At 43.1% G+C, this 14,407-nt stretch overlaps 1 protein-coding gene across 1 annotated transcript in view; it reads right to left on the bottom strand.

Moving 5' to 3' along the window:
• The window catches only part of SLC51A (solute carrier family 51 subunit alpha), a 32,695-nt gene extending 18,492 nt beyond the window's left edge, over positions 1 to 14,203 (bottom strand). Inside the window, exons 1-2 of the mRNA XM_043996133.1 lie at positions 14,040 to 14,203; positions 12,513 to 12,607 (exon numbers count right to left, since the gene is read on the bottom strand). Coding sequence (XP_043852068.1) covers positions 12,513 to 12,607; positions 14,040 to 14,077 — 133 coding nt within the window. The 5' untranslated portion in view covers positions 14,078 to 14,203. The remainder of the gene's footprint in view (positions 1 to 12,512; positions 12,608 to 14,039) is intronic.
• Positions 14,204 to 14,407: the final 204 nt, after the last annotated feature.

Genomic DNA, 14,407 nt, shown 5'->3' with positions numbered 1-14,407 from the left:
CTCCACTATCCTCTCCCTGGTCAGGTAACTCTTTGTCCCTGCCTTCCCACCTCTTCATCTGGCTTTTGTATTTTGTCTTCCCTTATTAGAGTATAAGTTCCTTGAAGACAGAGCCCGTCTTTCCTTTTTCATATTGGTATTCCCAGCACTTAGCATGGTGCCCGGAACATAGTAGATAAATGCTTATTAAATGATTGATTGATCGAAGTTGTATCCCCAGTGTAATAGGACCAATATTTATCAAAGTTTCCCATACCTCCCCTCTCCTACAATAAGGATTAGGCCTATTTTTCCTAAAAACTGTCCATAGTTTCCCATGCCTCCTCCTCTAACCATGGGTTATTTTCCTGTAAAGGAAACAAAGCTGACTTCAGAATGTATTGACTTCTGCCTTTCTTGGCCACTTCCTAGTAGCCTTTGGCCCTATTAGCTTAATTTTTTGGCGTGGCATTACTTAAGGGTATAAAAAGTCCCACCTACTCTAGCCTGAATATCTCTGTAATAGAGTAGTAATAATAATTAATAAATACTTGATGATTGATTAATTGAAAAGATTGAAGGGAGCTGAATTACTCCAACAGTAGGCAAGAAGGAATCATAGTAGGGGGCAGTTAGGTGGCACAGTGAATAGAGCACTGGCCCTGGATTCAGGAGGACCTGAGTTAAAATCCAGCCTCAGACACTTGACACTTACCAGCTGTGTGACCCTGGGCAAGTCACTTAACCCTCATTGTCCTGAAAAACAAAAAAGAAAGAAAAAGAAAAAAAGGAATCATAGTCCTCTCAAACCACTAGAGTCACTATACTCTGCCTTGCTGGTCAGATGTGTTTCTATAAGAAGGCAAAGGAAGCCTTTGTCTACTTAAAGTTGAAGCTAAGTGCTAACATCCTTGCTGACATTTTTTTCTAAGCTACAGCTAGATAAACCCCTTTTGTTAACAGTTCAGTGAGTCTACAAGTACTCCACTGGGTTTCAACATTGAACTTGAAAGAAAGGCCCACAGTGTGACCCTGGGCAAGTCACTTAACCCTCATTGCCCTGCCAAAAAAAAAATTATTAAAAAAAAATAAGAAAGAAAGGCCCAACCCTAACACCCAGTCTAGAAGCTAACTCCTGGAATCTTAGAGTCATTCATCCCTTGCAGGCTAGGTTGGCTGGTTCTTCACCATTAAAGTGCCCCTGTGTCTTCTCTGAACTTCCTGGCTATGTTCAGTCTTGTCCAACTCTTCATGACCCTATTTGGGGTTTTCTTGGCAAAGATACTGGAGTGATTTGCCATTTCCTTCACCAGCTCATTTTACAGATGAGGAAACTGAGGCAAATAGAGTTAAGTGACTTGCCCAGAGTCACAGAGCTAGTAAGTGTCTAAGACCAGATTTGAACTGGGACACTTTCTCCACTGTACCACCACAGCCCCCTGACTATGGTAGATCAGCTTAAAGAATCATTCCTTTTTTCAGAAAAACCTGGAAAGACTTATATGATCTGATGTATAGTGAAGTGAGTAGAACCAGGAGAACATTGTGCAGGGTGACAGCATTATAGCTCTATGAACAATTGTGAATGACTTAACTATTCTCAGCAATACAATGATCCAAAACAATCCCAAAGGACTAATGATGAAGCAGACTATCCACCTCCAGAGAAAGAACTGATACTGATTGAACACAGACTGAAGCAGGCTATTTTTCGCTTTCTTTTTGTTACTTGAGTCTTTTTATAAAAAATGGCTAATGTGGTAATGTTTTACATAATTGCACATGTATAACATATCTGATTGCTTACCACCTCAGGGAGGGGGGAGGGTAGGGAGGGAGGGAATGAGTGAGGGATAGAATTTGAAACTCAAAACTTTAAATAAAAATGTTATGAAAGTAAAAAAAAAAGAATCATTCCTTTTACTATGCTCCCCTTATTGCCTATTGTTGGAGTAATTTGGTTCCCTTCAATTAATCAATTAACAAACATTTAAGTGCATATTATATGGCAAGCACTGTATTAGACCAAAGAAGATGCCAAGACAAACAAACAAACAAAACCAATCTCTGCCCTCAAGAAACTTACCATCTAGGGGCAGCTAGGTGGCTCAGTGGATAGAGCACTGGCCCTGGATTCAGGAGGACCTGAGTTCAAATCCGGCCTCAGACACTTAATACTTACTAGCTGTGTGACCCTGGGCAAGTCACTTAACCCCAATTGCCTCACCAAAAAGAAAAAAAAAAGAAACTTACCATCTAGCTGTGAGATCATGTGTACAAAGTAGAAATACAAATAAAGGATGGGGGGAAAGGCAGCTGGGGGAATTGGAAAAGGTTTCATGTGGGAGGTTATGCTGGGGCTGAGCTTTGAAGAAAGTTAGAGATTCTAAAAAGAAGAGCTGAGGAAGGTGCTCATTCCAAGCATGGGAGTTACAGCCAGTGCAAAGGATAGAAGGTGGAATATTAGGGGAGGAGCTTCAAGAAGGTTATTCTGGCCAGAACTGGAAAGATATTTTAGAATAATATAGCTAACATTTATACAGCATCTACTTCATGCCAGGCACTGCACTAAGAGCTTTACAAATATTATCTCATCTTATCCTCACAACAACCCTGGGAAGCAGGTGCTAGTATTCCATTTTACAGTTGAGGAAACTGAGGCAGACAGCAATCAAGTGCCTTGCCCAGGATCACATAGCTGGTAAGTATCTGAAAACTAAATTTGAACTTAGGTCTTTCTGACTTCAGGTCCCTTATCTATGCACTGCACCACCTAGCTGCCCGTGCTGCAAAAGGCTTTAAATGCCAAACAGGTTTGCATCTGATTCTGTAGGTGATAGGAAGCCACTGGCACCTATTGAGTAGAACAGTGACATGATAAGGCCTATACTTTAAAAATATCATCTTGGCAGCTGTGTTTAAGATGAATTAGAGAGAGGAAGAGGCTGGATGCAGAGAAACCAATCAGGAGGCCGTTATAATTGTCTCTGTCTCCATCTCTCTGTCTCTGTCTGTCTGTCTGTCTCTCGACAGATATGAGAAACTGGGGAGGTAGAATTGATTATTATTATTATTTTTATTTTAGCAGGGCAAGGGGGGTTAAGTGACTTGCCCAGGGTCACACAGCTAGTAAGTGTCTGAGGCCAGATTTGAACTCAGGTACTCCTGAATCCAGGGCCGGTGCTTTATCTACTGCGCCACCTAGCTGCCCCCTAGAATTGAAACTGAAAAAGTGTGTGCTTTCCCAGCTATGGAAGAATATCCTAGGGGCAGCCAGGTGGTGCAGTAGATGGAGTGCTGGACCTGGAGTCAGGAAAACCTGAATTAAAATATGGCCTTAGACGTTTACTAGCTGTGGGATCCTGGGCAAGTCACTTCACCCTGTCTGCCTCAGTTTCCTCACCTGTAAAGGAAATGGCAAACCACTCCAGTATCTTTGCCAAGAAAACCCCAAGTGGGATCACAAAGGGTCTAACATGAATTAAATAACTGAACAATAATAGCAACAAAAGAGCAGCACACAAAGAAGCGCCCCTAGTCCTTGTCAAGTGTCCCTCTACCTACAAAAGTGAGCCCATCCCATCCTGTCCTCCAGCACATCTCCTCCTCTGTCATCTCACTTTTCTTCAATCTCTCCATCTACTAAGTGCCTTTCCCCTCCTGCCTGCTCCTGCAAGCATAACCATATGTCCTTTATCCTCAGAAAGCTCTCACTTGAGCATTCCATCCCTGCTAACCCATAGTCCTACACGTGTTTCTGCCCTTTTCGGCTGACCTCCTTGTGAAGGTCATTGTCAGTTGGGGCCTCCACTTTTTCTACAATCTGGTTTCCAACTTCATCATTCCACCTAAACTGCTCTCTCCATAGCTACCAATGATTTCTTTCTTTTTTTTTTTTTTTAAGTGAGGCAATTGGGGTTAAGTGACTTGCCCAGGGTCACACAGCTAGTAAGTATTAAGTGTCCGAGGCCGGATTTGAACTCAGGTCCTCCTGACTCCAGGGCTGGTGCTCTATCCACTGCACCACCTAGCTGCCCCCCTTCTCAGTCTCCTTTGCTGGATCTTGATCCAAATCACACCCACTAACCACTGATATCCCACAGAGTTGTGTCCTGAGCCCTTTTCTCTTCTCCTTATCTATTACTTCACTTGGTGATCTCATCAATGTCCATGGATTTAATCATCATGTCTATACTGATGATCCTCAAATGTACCACTTATCTAGTTCTAACCTCTCTGTTGATCTCCAGTCTTGTATCTCCACCTGCCTTCCAGATATTTTGAATTAGGTGTCCAGTAGACGTCTTAAACCCAATACGACTAAAATGTAACTCATTATCTTTTCCCCAAACATTCCCCCTTCCAAACTGTTTTTATTACTATCAGAGACATCACCATCCTTCCAGTCTTTGAAACCTAGGAATGATCCTTGACTCCTTACTCTTTCACTTACCCTCCATACCCAATCAGTTTCCAAGACCCATCTATGTCACATTTGCAACATTTTTCAAATATACCCCCTTCTCTACTCTGACACTGCCACCACTCTAGTACAAGTTCTCATCACCTCATGCCTAGACTATTGCAATAGTCTGTTGTGGGGGCACCTAGGTGGCACAGTGGATAGTGCACCGGCCCTGGAGTCAGGAGGACCTGAGTTCAAATCTGACCTCAGAAACTTGACACTTATTAGCTGTGTGACCCTAGGCAAGTCACTTAACCCTCATTGCCCCACAAGAAAGAGAGAGAGAGAGAGAAAGGAAGAAAAGAAAGAAAACCCTTCATGAACTACCCTCCATGGAACTCACTGAGAATATGGATCCAGTCCAGTGTGGGAGTACCTTAATTAGAGATGACACTCTTCCCCTCTCACTGACCCCAGCCCTGGGGGCCACAGATCTTACAGGTAAACATAATTGAGTTAGATTTTTGAGTTGAATTTAAGATACCTATTCATGAGACATCCAGTTCAAAATGTCCAGTAAAGAGTTGGTGATTTGGGACTGGAACTCAGAAAAAAGTGTTTTGTGTGTGTGTGTGTGTGTGCATGTGTGCACATGCACATGTATACATATATACACATAAACAAACATATACTTACAAATATACATATTTAAATATATTATACATACACACATACCTTTATCTATCTATCTATCTATCTATCTATCTATCTATCTATCTATCTATCTATCTATCTATCTATATGAGAGTACTCTGCATATAGGTGATAATGGAGGTGCCTGAGAGAGAGTGTAGAGAGAGAAGTACAGGAAAGAGTCTTGGGATATGCTCACAGTTTGGGGGCAGATTATGGCAGGTTATAGCTCTCTAGCAAAGGAGGACTGAGGAGTGGTCAAACATGTAGGAGGAGAACCAAGAAAGATTGGTATCACAAAATCCAGAGAGAAGAGGATGAGGTGGTCAAACAATTCATAGGCATTTATTAAGTGCCTACTTTGTTCCCAGGTCTATGCTAGGCATCAGGATAAAAATACAAAACTGAAATTTTTTCTTGTCCTCTCTTAAATGTTAATATATTAAATCCTGCAGAGAGGAGGCAGCTATGTAGCTCAGTGGATAGAGCACTGAACTTAGAGTCAAGAAGACCTGAGTTCAAATCCAGCCTTAGAACCTTAGAAAGTCTTTTAACCTCTGTTTCCCTTAATCTACTGGAGGAGGAAATGGCAAATATCTCCAGTATCTTTGCCAAGGGGGCAGCTAGGTGGTGCACTGAATAGAGTGCTGGGGCCTAGAGTCAGGAAGACTCCTCTTTCTGAATTCAAGTCTGCCCTCAGATGTCACTTAACCCTGTTTGCCTGTTTCCTCATATGTAAAATGAGTTGGAGAAGGAAATGGCAAACTACTCCAGTATCCTTGCTAAGAAAACCCCAAATGGGGTCATGAAGAGTTGGACACAACTGAAAAAGACCAAACAACAATATCTTTGCCAAGAAAATCCCATGGACACTACACTATGGTCCAGCGGGTCATGAAGAGTAGGATATGAATGAACAACAACAAAACAACAACTACTACAGAGAGGACAAGAAGGATGAGAACTGAGAAAAGACTGTCTTGTTGGTAATGAAGAGGTCATTGATACAATGGAGACAGAAGATTCAGTTGAGTAATGAGATCAGAAATCAGATGGCAAGGAGTTGAGACAACAAGTGTGGACAGTTATTTCTTAGATTTGGGCTGAGAAAGGGAAAAGTGAGATACAATAGGGGGCAGCTAGGTGGCACAGTGGATAGAGCACCGGCCCTGGATTCAGGAGGACCTGAGTTCAAATCTGGCCTCAGACACTTAACACTTACTAGCTGTGTGACCCTGGGCAAGTCACTTAACCCCAATTGCCTCACCAAAAAAAAAGAGAGAGAGAGAGAGAGAGAGATACAATAGAACCCTAGCTGTAGAAGTAGAAGGGACTTTAAGGTCCAGGAACATGGGTCAAATGAGGTTTTCTCAGGCATAAGGGAAACCTAGACCTGAGTTTTTGTTTTTTTGTTTTTGCTCCAACGGAAGAGAAGAGCTGCCTAATAATCTAGTAAAATAATCTGCATCAAACATCATACTTGCCCCTTCCTTCAGTCAGATGAGTAAATTTTCCCTAATAGTCCCTTCCCTAGTCTCTTTTCTTTTTCTTTTGTTTTTGTTTTTGTTTTTTTGCAGGGCAATGAGGGTTAAGTGACTTGCCCAGGGTCACACAGCTAGTAAATGTCAAGTGTCTGAGACCAGATTTGAACTCAGGTCCTCCTGAATCCAGGGCCAGTGTTTTATCCACTTTATCCACTTCACCACGTAGTTGCCCCACCCCCTTCCTACCTTCTAAACCAGCATTTCCCAAACTATGGAATTCTGACATTCTGTGCTATATAAAGAGAGGTTCCATAAAAAAGTCAATGTTATACATAATTTCCTCCCAAAATATTAAAAATTAAATTATGTATAAAATTATCTATGGCATTTTTTGTTTAAAAAAAGGCTTCCTTTCTTTTGTACCAAAATATCACAACCACCACCACTACCCTCTCCTTCTCATTGGATTTTCCATACTTTTAGGTCCCCTAGACACTTGTTTCTTAAACTGTGGATCTTGACCCCATATGAGGATCATGTAATTGAATATGGGGGTTGTGAAAAATTTGGCAACAGTAAAAAGTTACATATACCTATTTTATTTACCTATGTACTTGGGGTCAATTCTCGTATCTTCATTCTATTTGTCATTTGATTCTGAGATCAGTCAGAGAATTGGGAAAGCTACTTCAAACATGTCTAAGCTTGCCAAGCGTGTCTGAGCAACAGTAAACTGACAAGACAAACCAAATTTGCCGTCTATAGAGCATGCATCCTGAGTACCTTACTATATGGCAGTGAAACATGGACTACATACACTAGACAAGAGAAGAAGCTTAACAGCTTCCACATGCGCTGTCTTTGGTGTATCCTTGGCATATGTTGCTCAGATAGGATCACCAACACAGAAGTGCTCCAACACGCGCAACTTCTGAGCATCTACATGCTACTGAAACAAAGACGGCTGCGCTGGCTTGGTCATGTGCAAGATGGACTCATTCCTAAAGACCTACTCTATGGTGAGTTAGCCTCAGGCCAAAGACCTGCTGGATGCCCCCAGCTTGGCTAGAGATGTATGCAAGCGAGACTTGAGGGCTCTGGGAATAGACATGGGCAGTTGGGAGGAGATGGCCAAGGACCACGCCCGATGGAGTTCAGTACTCAGGAGCAGCTTGCATGCAGCTGAGATGGGCCTTCAAGCTCAGAAGCAAGAAAAACGAATGAGACGCAGGAACCGACAGCAACAGAGAGCACAGTTTTCTGATGTTCTTGTTGAGGCAGGAGCTGCGGCTCCCTTATTGGACGCCACAGCCACACTGTAGCCTGTGGCTCTTTGAGACGCTGATCCATGGTCGTCTGTGACTGGTGGAGGCATACTATACTTGGGGTTGTGTAAAATTTTCTCAGTCAAAAAGGGGTTGCGGGGACAGCTAGGTGGCTCAGTGGATGAAGCACCAGCCTTGGATTCAGGAGGACCTGAGTTAAAATTCAGCCTCAGACACTTGACACTAGCTGTGTGACCCTGGGCAAGTCACTTAACCCTCATTGCCCCACAAAAAAAGGAGGGGTTGCAAGTGGAAAATGTTTAAGAAGCCCTGCCCTAGATCAGTATTTCCATCAATATTAAAAAAAATTTTTTTTTGTTAGTGAGGCAATGGGGGTTAAGTGACTTACCCAGGGTCACACAGCTAGTAAGTGTCAAGTGTCTGAGGCCAGATTTGAACTCAGGTCCTCCTGACTCCAGGGCCGGTGCTCTATCCACTCCGCCACCTAGCTGCCCCTCCATCAATATATTTTGATCATCCAGGAAAAAACAAGTAGATGATGAAGGTCTCTTGCCCAGATTAAAACATGCGTTAATATTCACATTTATATAGAGCTTGTCCATCAGTAAGAATATCTGGGACAGAGAGTACATATGGACAATGAGTTGGGCCCTGTATTTGACCAGAAGAGGAAGGTGGGTTGAATTACCTTCAGGAAATCACAAAGCTTCCTTAATGGTTCCAAGCTTCCCATGAAAGCAGAGGCCCATTATTTTACTGCTGACATTCTACTGGTGATGCAAGATGTAGAACCCAATCATCTCAGAAGAATTAAAAAAGAAAAACAACAGAGAGAGGTATATATGGTGGGTGTGCACGTGGTCTGACATTTAACTCATGAGAAACTCCAAAGAAATTAGGAGCAAAGATGTCATCAATTGTATGATAGGAAGAGAAGATGGGCTGGTCTCCTGGTTGAAGGTAAGGGACTACAAGGAGACAGAGCATTCTTCCTTGTGATTTTAAGAAAAATCAAGAAAGGACTTCAATGCACTGGGTTGACCCTCCCCTTCCCTCACCCCCTTCCTCACTATTCCCCTGTAGAGAATTTATGGAAAGACTTGGATAAGAATCATGTAGGATAGGGGCAGCTAGGTGGTACAGTAGATAGAGCACCGGCCCTGGAGTCAGGAGGACCTGAGTTCAAATCTGGCCTCAGACACTTAACACTTACTAGCTGTGTGACCCCGGGCAAGTCACTTAACCCCAATTGCCTTACTTAAAAAAAAAAGAATCACATAGGATAAGCAGGCATGAATAGGTTTCAGACCTCAGCAATGTTGATGATGGTTTTTTGGTTTTTGTTATTTGTTTTGTTTTTTTGCAGGACAATGAGGGTTAAGTGACTTGCCCAGGGTCACCCAGCTAGTAATAGTAAGTGTCAAGTGTCTGAGGCTGGATTTGAACTCAGGTCCTCCTGAATCCAGGGCCAGTGCTTTATCCACTGCATCACCTTAGCTGCCCCCATGGATAGATTTCAGACTATATCACTGGAAGAGACTTCCAGATTTTTGTACTCACAGATCTCTTAAAGTATTTGGTTCAATATGTTTTAAGCCCAGAAATATTTCATTTAACGTTCCCTTAGCATGCAGTAATTTTTATAATCCTTTAAGAAAAACTTCATTTTATACTAAAAATTATTTTGTTAAAGGGCTAATGACCTCCTTAGGAATAAACTATGTCTGATCAAAATTTAGAGTGAAAATTATCAGAAAAAATGACTGTAGATGTAAAGTTGTTTTGCAATAGCCTCCAACATAGTCCTAGTTTGATTCCTTTCTTTCATTAATGGAAGCACTATTGTCTCATGCTCTCAACCTTAGAGTCACCTTTGAGTTCTGACTATAATTTTCTATGTATAGCCACTTAGCAAATCTTATTGATTCTTCCTTTATAATGTTGCTCAAGCCTGGATCTTTTTTTTTTTTTAATTCTCATTATCTCTACCTTAGTCCAAGGCCTCATGACCTTACTTTTGGATTAGTGTAATAACCTTCAATTAGCTTCTTTGTTTATAATCTCTATCTCTTCCCATCCATTCCATCCATTCCTATATACATTTATTAGTTTTTCCAACTGATAAATCATTCTAACTTACCACTGCTATAATGCCACTCCCTTCCTCAAAAACTTTTGATGACTCCCACTTGCCTAAAGAATAAAGTCCAAATTTCTCTGTCAGGTTTTCAAGGCTCTCTGTACTCTTGATGTAGGAGGTGAAAAAGGGGTTAATAGAAAAACCTAAGACCCAAGCTTTAATTCAGATATTAGCTCTAAGAGGGATTCAGATTCCAGTTAATGGATAACTTACAAGTCAGGATACTAGGTTCTCTTACCCATAGTAATCTGTACCCGTAGCGGGAACAGAGGGAGCTAGGCCATGAAGACCTTAAATAAAATGACAGGCTATAGAAATTCTAATGAAAAATGAAGATGTTTTGAAATTAGACATGGGAATCAGAAAGAGAAATGTGCAGAAAAGGCCAAATTTGTCCCCAGATTCACCTTGTGATGTGTAAACCCCCAAAACACACCTCCACTGAAAAAGGTACCTGCCTCGGGGGTTGGCTTAGGACCCCCAGGAACTCCAAATTAGGATAAACCCTCCCCTGTAACACCCCTAGGTGGAGATTATTATGAGACTGATCATCAATTTATCTATACTATAAATATATCTATCTTTCCTTTCCTTATTTGAGAGATACCTTTCCACTTTTCTGGTTCTCTCCCTGTGGTCACCTACAGTATTGCAATAAAACTTGGGAAACTGAGTAACTGAGTCTTGTAATTCTTTTGGGATGACTCACAATCAATTTGACCCGAAATCCAGCCCACATCACTCTCACTTCAAACTTACCTACCCAATCCTTCCTTATTTCTTATTGCTCTCCATAGAAACCTTTCACTCCATCTGGGCTAGCCTCCTCACTCTCTTGTGATGCTTATTTCTGTCTCTGCTCTGTCACCTGGAGAGATGGCCTCATCTCCTCTACATCAAACCAATTTTTGCTCTTTTTTTTAAGACCCATCTACCCTGATCTCTCCCTTCTCTGAATTCCTTTTATAGTCTGTACCACTCATTTGGGCACTTAAATTGAATCACCAAATAGTAAGTGATTAACTGTTCAATGTCAGTTAATTAAACTGTGAACTCCTCGAGGGCAGTGTCATGGGAGGATTATGGGCCCCTGTCACCCCAACAATTCTCGGGGGGGTTCAAGGAACTTTTTCCTTGAAACCTCAGGGGTTGAAATCAAGTAGGCCTCTCCTTGAACACAATCAAGGACACACACGCACCTAACGGAGATAAGCGGCACAGATTGAACTGAGCATGCTCCAGGACCATCACCCCCACATTCCAGTCCTCCTAAGCATCTGGATGAGGTAATCCAGGAGAAGACCACCTGGAACCGCCCATCAGCAGACTGCTTAGACCCATCAGGACAAAGTTGACACCCACCACCAGATCGCTCATGAGAGATTCTTCCTACCCCAGCGCAAGGCAGGAAGACCACCAGCCCCTCATGCAATAAGAGACTCTTACCCACCCCCATCTAAACCCTATAAAATGGCACCCCACAAGTTAGCCGGGGAGGAAAGCGTTTTGTTCTGGCAAAACCTTCCTCCCGGCCGGTTTCTCTTGTACCCCAATAAACCTGTTCTCTTATTCCTGATTAGGTCTTGTGCAAGAGTGTAATTCTTTACAGAGCAATCCTAAGGACCCCCGTGCTTTCTCCTATCCGTTTCTCCCCCATTTCAGCAGGAATGATGTCTTATCATTCATTCCCATGAGAAAATAGGGATCCCCCCCCCCGTCAAGTTGTATGAATGCTTTCTGTTTCCTACATTTCCCTAATTCAGTTGGCTGGGATACCTGCATGAAAAGGCATTGGAGCAGGTGACAATGGGACACAGTCGACAGAGAGAAGGCACTAGAATGAAAGGGAGTCGGAATTGGGATAGGCTTCTTGGTGAAGATGGAATTTGAGCTGAGAAGGCAGGAGGCAGGGATGAGGAGGGAGAACATTTCAGGTATGGGGACAAGCCAGTGAAAATGGTTGGAGCTGTGAGATATGGAGTGTCTCGTTCTGGGAACAGCAAAGAGTCCTGTGTCACTGGATAGCACAATATGTGAGTGGGGGGTGGGATGGGGTAGGAGGGTGGGGCTGGCGAGGTGTAAGGTTATGAGGAGACTGGTAAAGTAGGAGGGGGCCAGATTATGAAGACTTTTGAAAGCCAAGTAGAGGATTTTACATTTGATCCTGGAGGTGATTAGGGAGCTACTGGAGTTCACTGGGGTGGGGGTGGGGGGGGTTCAGGGGGATGAGGCCTTGGAGTGGAACCATAATGGAGGATTATAGATGTAAGGATACTTAGAGCAAAAAAATCAAATAAAATGAGCTACATTCACCATATAAAAGCTTACCACCAGTATCCCACTTGTATCTCCTAGAGATTCTACAAGTTTCTATGGCTGAATTTTCCTGTTAGTTTTTTGAGCTCTCCCGTAAGTAAATGAAGGCCGTTTTCTATCTTCTAAGGGTATAGACTTTACAAGACAGTGCTCTGTCTTTCCCCCTCCCCCCTTCCCTTCAGATTGTTTCAGGGCAATGTTTGACTCACTAGTCAGGAGCTGGGCTGCTGTGGGAGGATGGGAAAAGCACTCTACTGGAACACTGTAGTTGGTTGTCAGCACCTCGAAAAGACTGGGTGAAAACCTAGGGGAGAAATACATTTCACTAACTCCAATGTTCAAAATCGTGGTGGGAACAGAGGGACTTTATGTAGGTGGGGCTTACTCCCTGAATTACTAAGTGTTCTCTGTAGCCACTGTCCTCTCCCCAACCATTATGGCCTGGGTTCTGTAATCATTTGTAAGATTCCAATCTAGAAAAGCAACTTTAGAGATCCTCTAGAATCAGTCCTTTCATTTTACAGATTCGGAAACTGAGGTCCAGAAAAATGAAATGACCTATCTAAAGTCACATATCTATGATGGAGCAGAGTCAGGATTTGAACTCAGGTCTTTGGCTCCTAATCCAGTGTTCTTTTTGCTATGCCTCTATGCGTTGATCTTATTTTTGTTCTCAGTTTTTATCCTTTCTATAAGGAGCCCTGTGGAGAGATCCCTGACACTGAAAAACCTATCATACTCTGAGGGCGATTCTTGTCATGGGGTAGGGAGAGGAGAAAGAAGAGAATAAACATTTATATAGTGCCTACTATATGCCAGGCACAGTGCTAAGCATTTGAGCCTAACAACAACCCTTCGAGGTCAGTACTGTTATTTTCTCCATTTTACAGATTAGAATATCAGGGCCCATGAAGGCTAAGTGACTTGTCCAAGGCTACACAGCTAATAAGTGTCTGGAACTGGATTTGAACTCAGTGGGACAGCCAGGTGGCACAGTGGATAAATCACTGGCCTTGGATTCAGGAGAACCTGAGTTCAAAACCAGCCTCAGACATTTGATACTTACTAGCTGTGTGACCCTGGGCAAGTCACTTAACCCTCATTGCCCCACAAAAAAAAAAAAGAAAGAAAAGGAAAAAAAAGGATTTGAACTCATATCTTGCCGACTCTAGACACAATGTTCTATCCACTGCACCACCAGTCGCCATCATGATATAGCTGAAATCACAGTGGCTCTAGAGTCAGAGGACCTGGATTCAAATTTTGCTTCCGATGCTTACTATCTGTGTGACCCTGAGCAAGTCACTTAACCTCCATAGGCCCCAGCATTCTCATATGTAAAATGTCAGGGTTAGGCTAGATGACCTCGGAAGTTTCTCCTAGTTCTAGCCATGATTTCGCAGCTTCTGTCTGCTCTCCAGGGAAGCCTGGCCTTCCTATATGTCAGTGACACAATTTCAGCCTCCTCTCAGTCAAGCAGAACCCCGGTCCACAGGGCAGCCTGAGTCAGTAGTTATCTTCTCCAGCGCTGCAATGCTTGAGTTCTCTGGGCTGCACTACTAGCTCATTCCCTTTCCGTGACAGGAATAGGTTCAATGTGAAGGTCCCCCTCTGGGGGGAATAGGACTAGGGGCTACCTACCTAAGCACAAGAAGCTTCTTTTTTTTGGGGGGGGGTGCTTATAGTTTAGCAATCAAACTTCCAGGGACCTAGGATTGCCGGTTGCGCTCACTTACCTGAGGTCATTTTTAATCTGGCTCTGGCCTGGCTCCATTATCCAAATTTGTCTACTGCCTGGGTCTGGCTGACTGGAGGGGTGAGTGAGAGCCAAGTTCAAGGTGTGCTCTGCCTGAGCTCCTGAGATTTCAGTGGGGAGCTGGTGGTTTCTGCACCTAAGCTACTTCTCTTCCCTTCTTCCTGCCAAGCCAAGTTCCTGGTGTCAGAGTTCACCCCTAGAGACATGCAATCTTTTCCTATCAGTTGAATGTCCCAGGTCCTGACTCCTCCCTGATTTCCTGTGTTTTCTGCCTCTTCACTCCCACAGATAAATCCTATCCCTGGTAACTGCTGTATTCTTCCACTGACCTTTCAGGGCTGGCTGCCA

The sequence above is a fragment of the Dromiciops gliroides genome, chromosome 3 (assembly GCF_019393635.1).
Source record: "Dromiciops gliroides isolate mDroGli1 chromosome 3, mDroGli1.pri, whole genome shotgun sequence".
NCBI lineage: Eukaryota > Metazoa > Chordata > Mammalia > Microbiotheria > Microbiotheriidae > Dromiciops > Dromiciops gliroides.
Note: the sequence above shows the minus strand (reverse complement) of the source record. Positions and strands in the feature narration are given on the sequence as shown.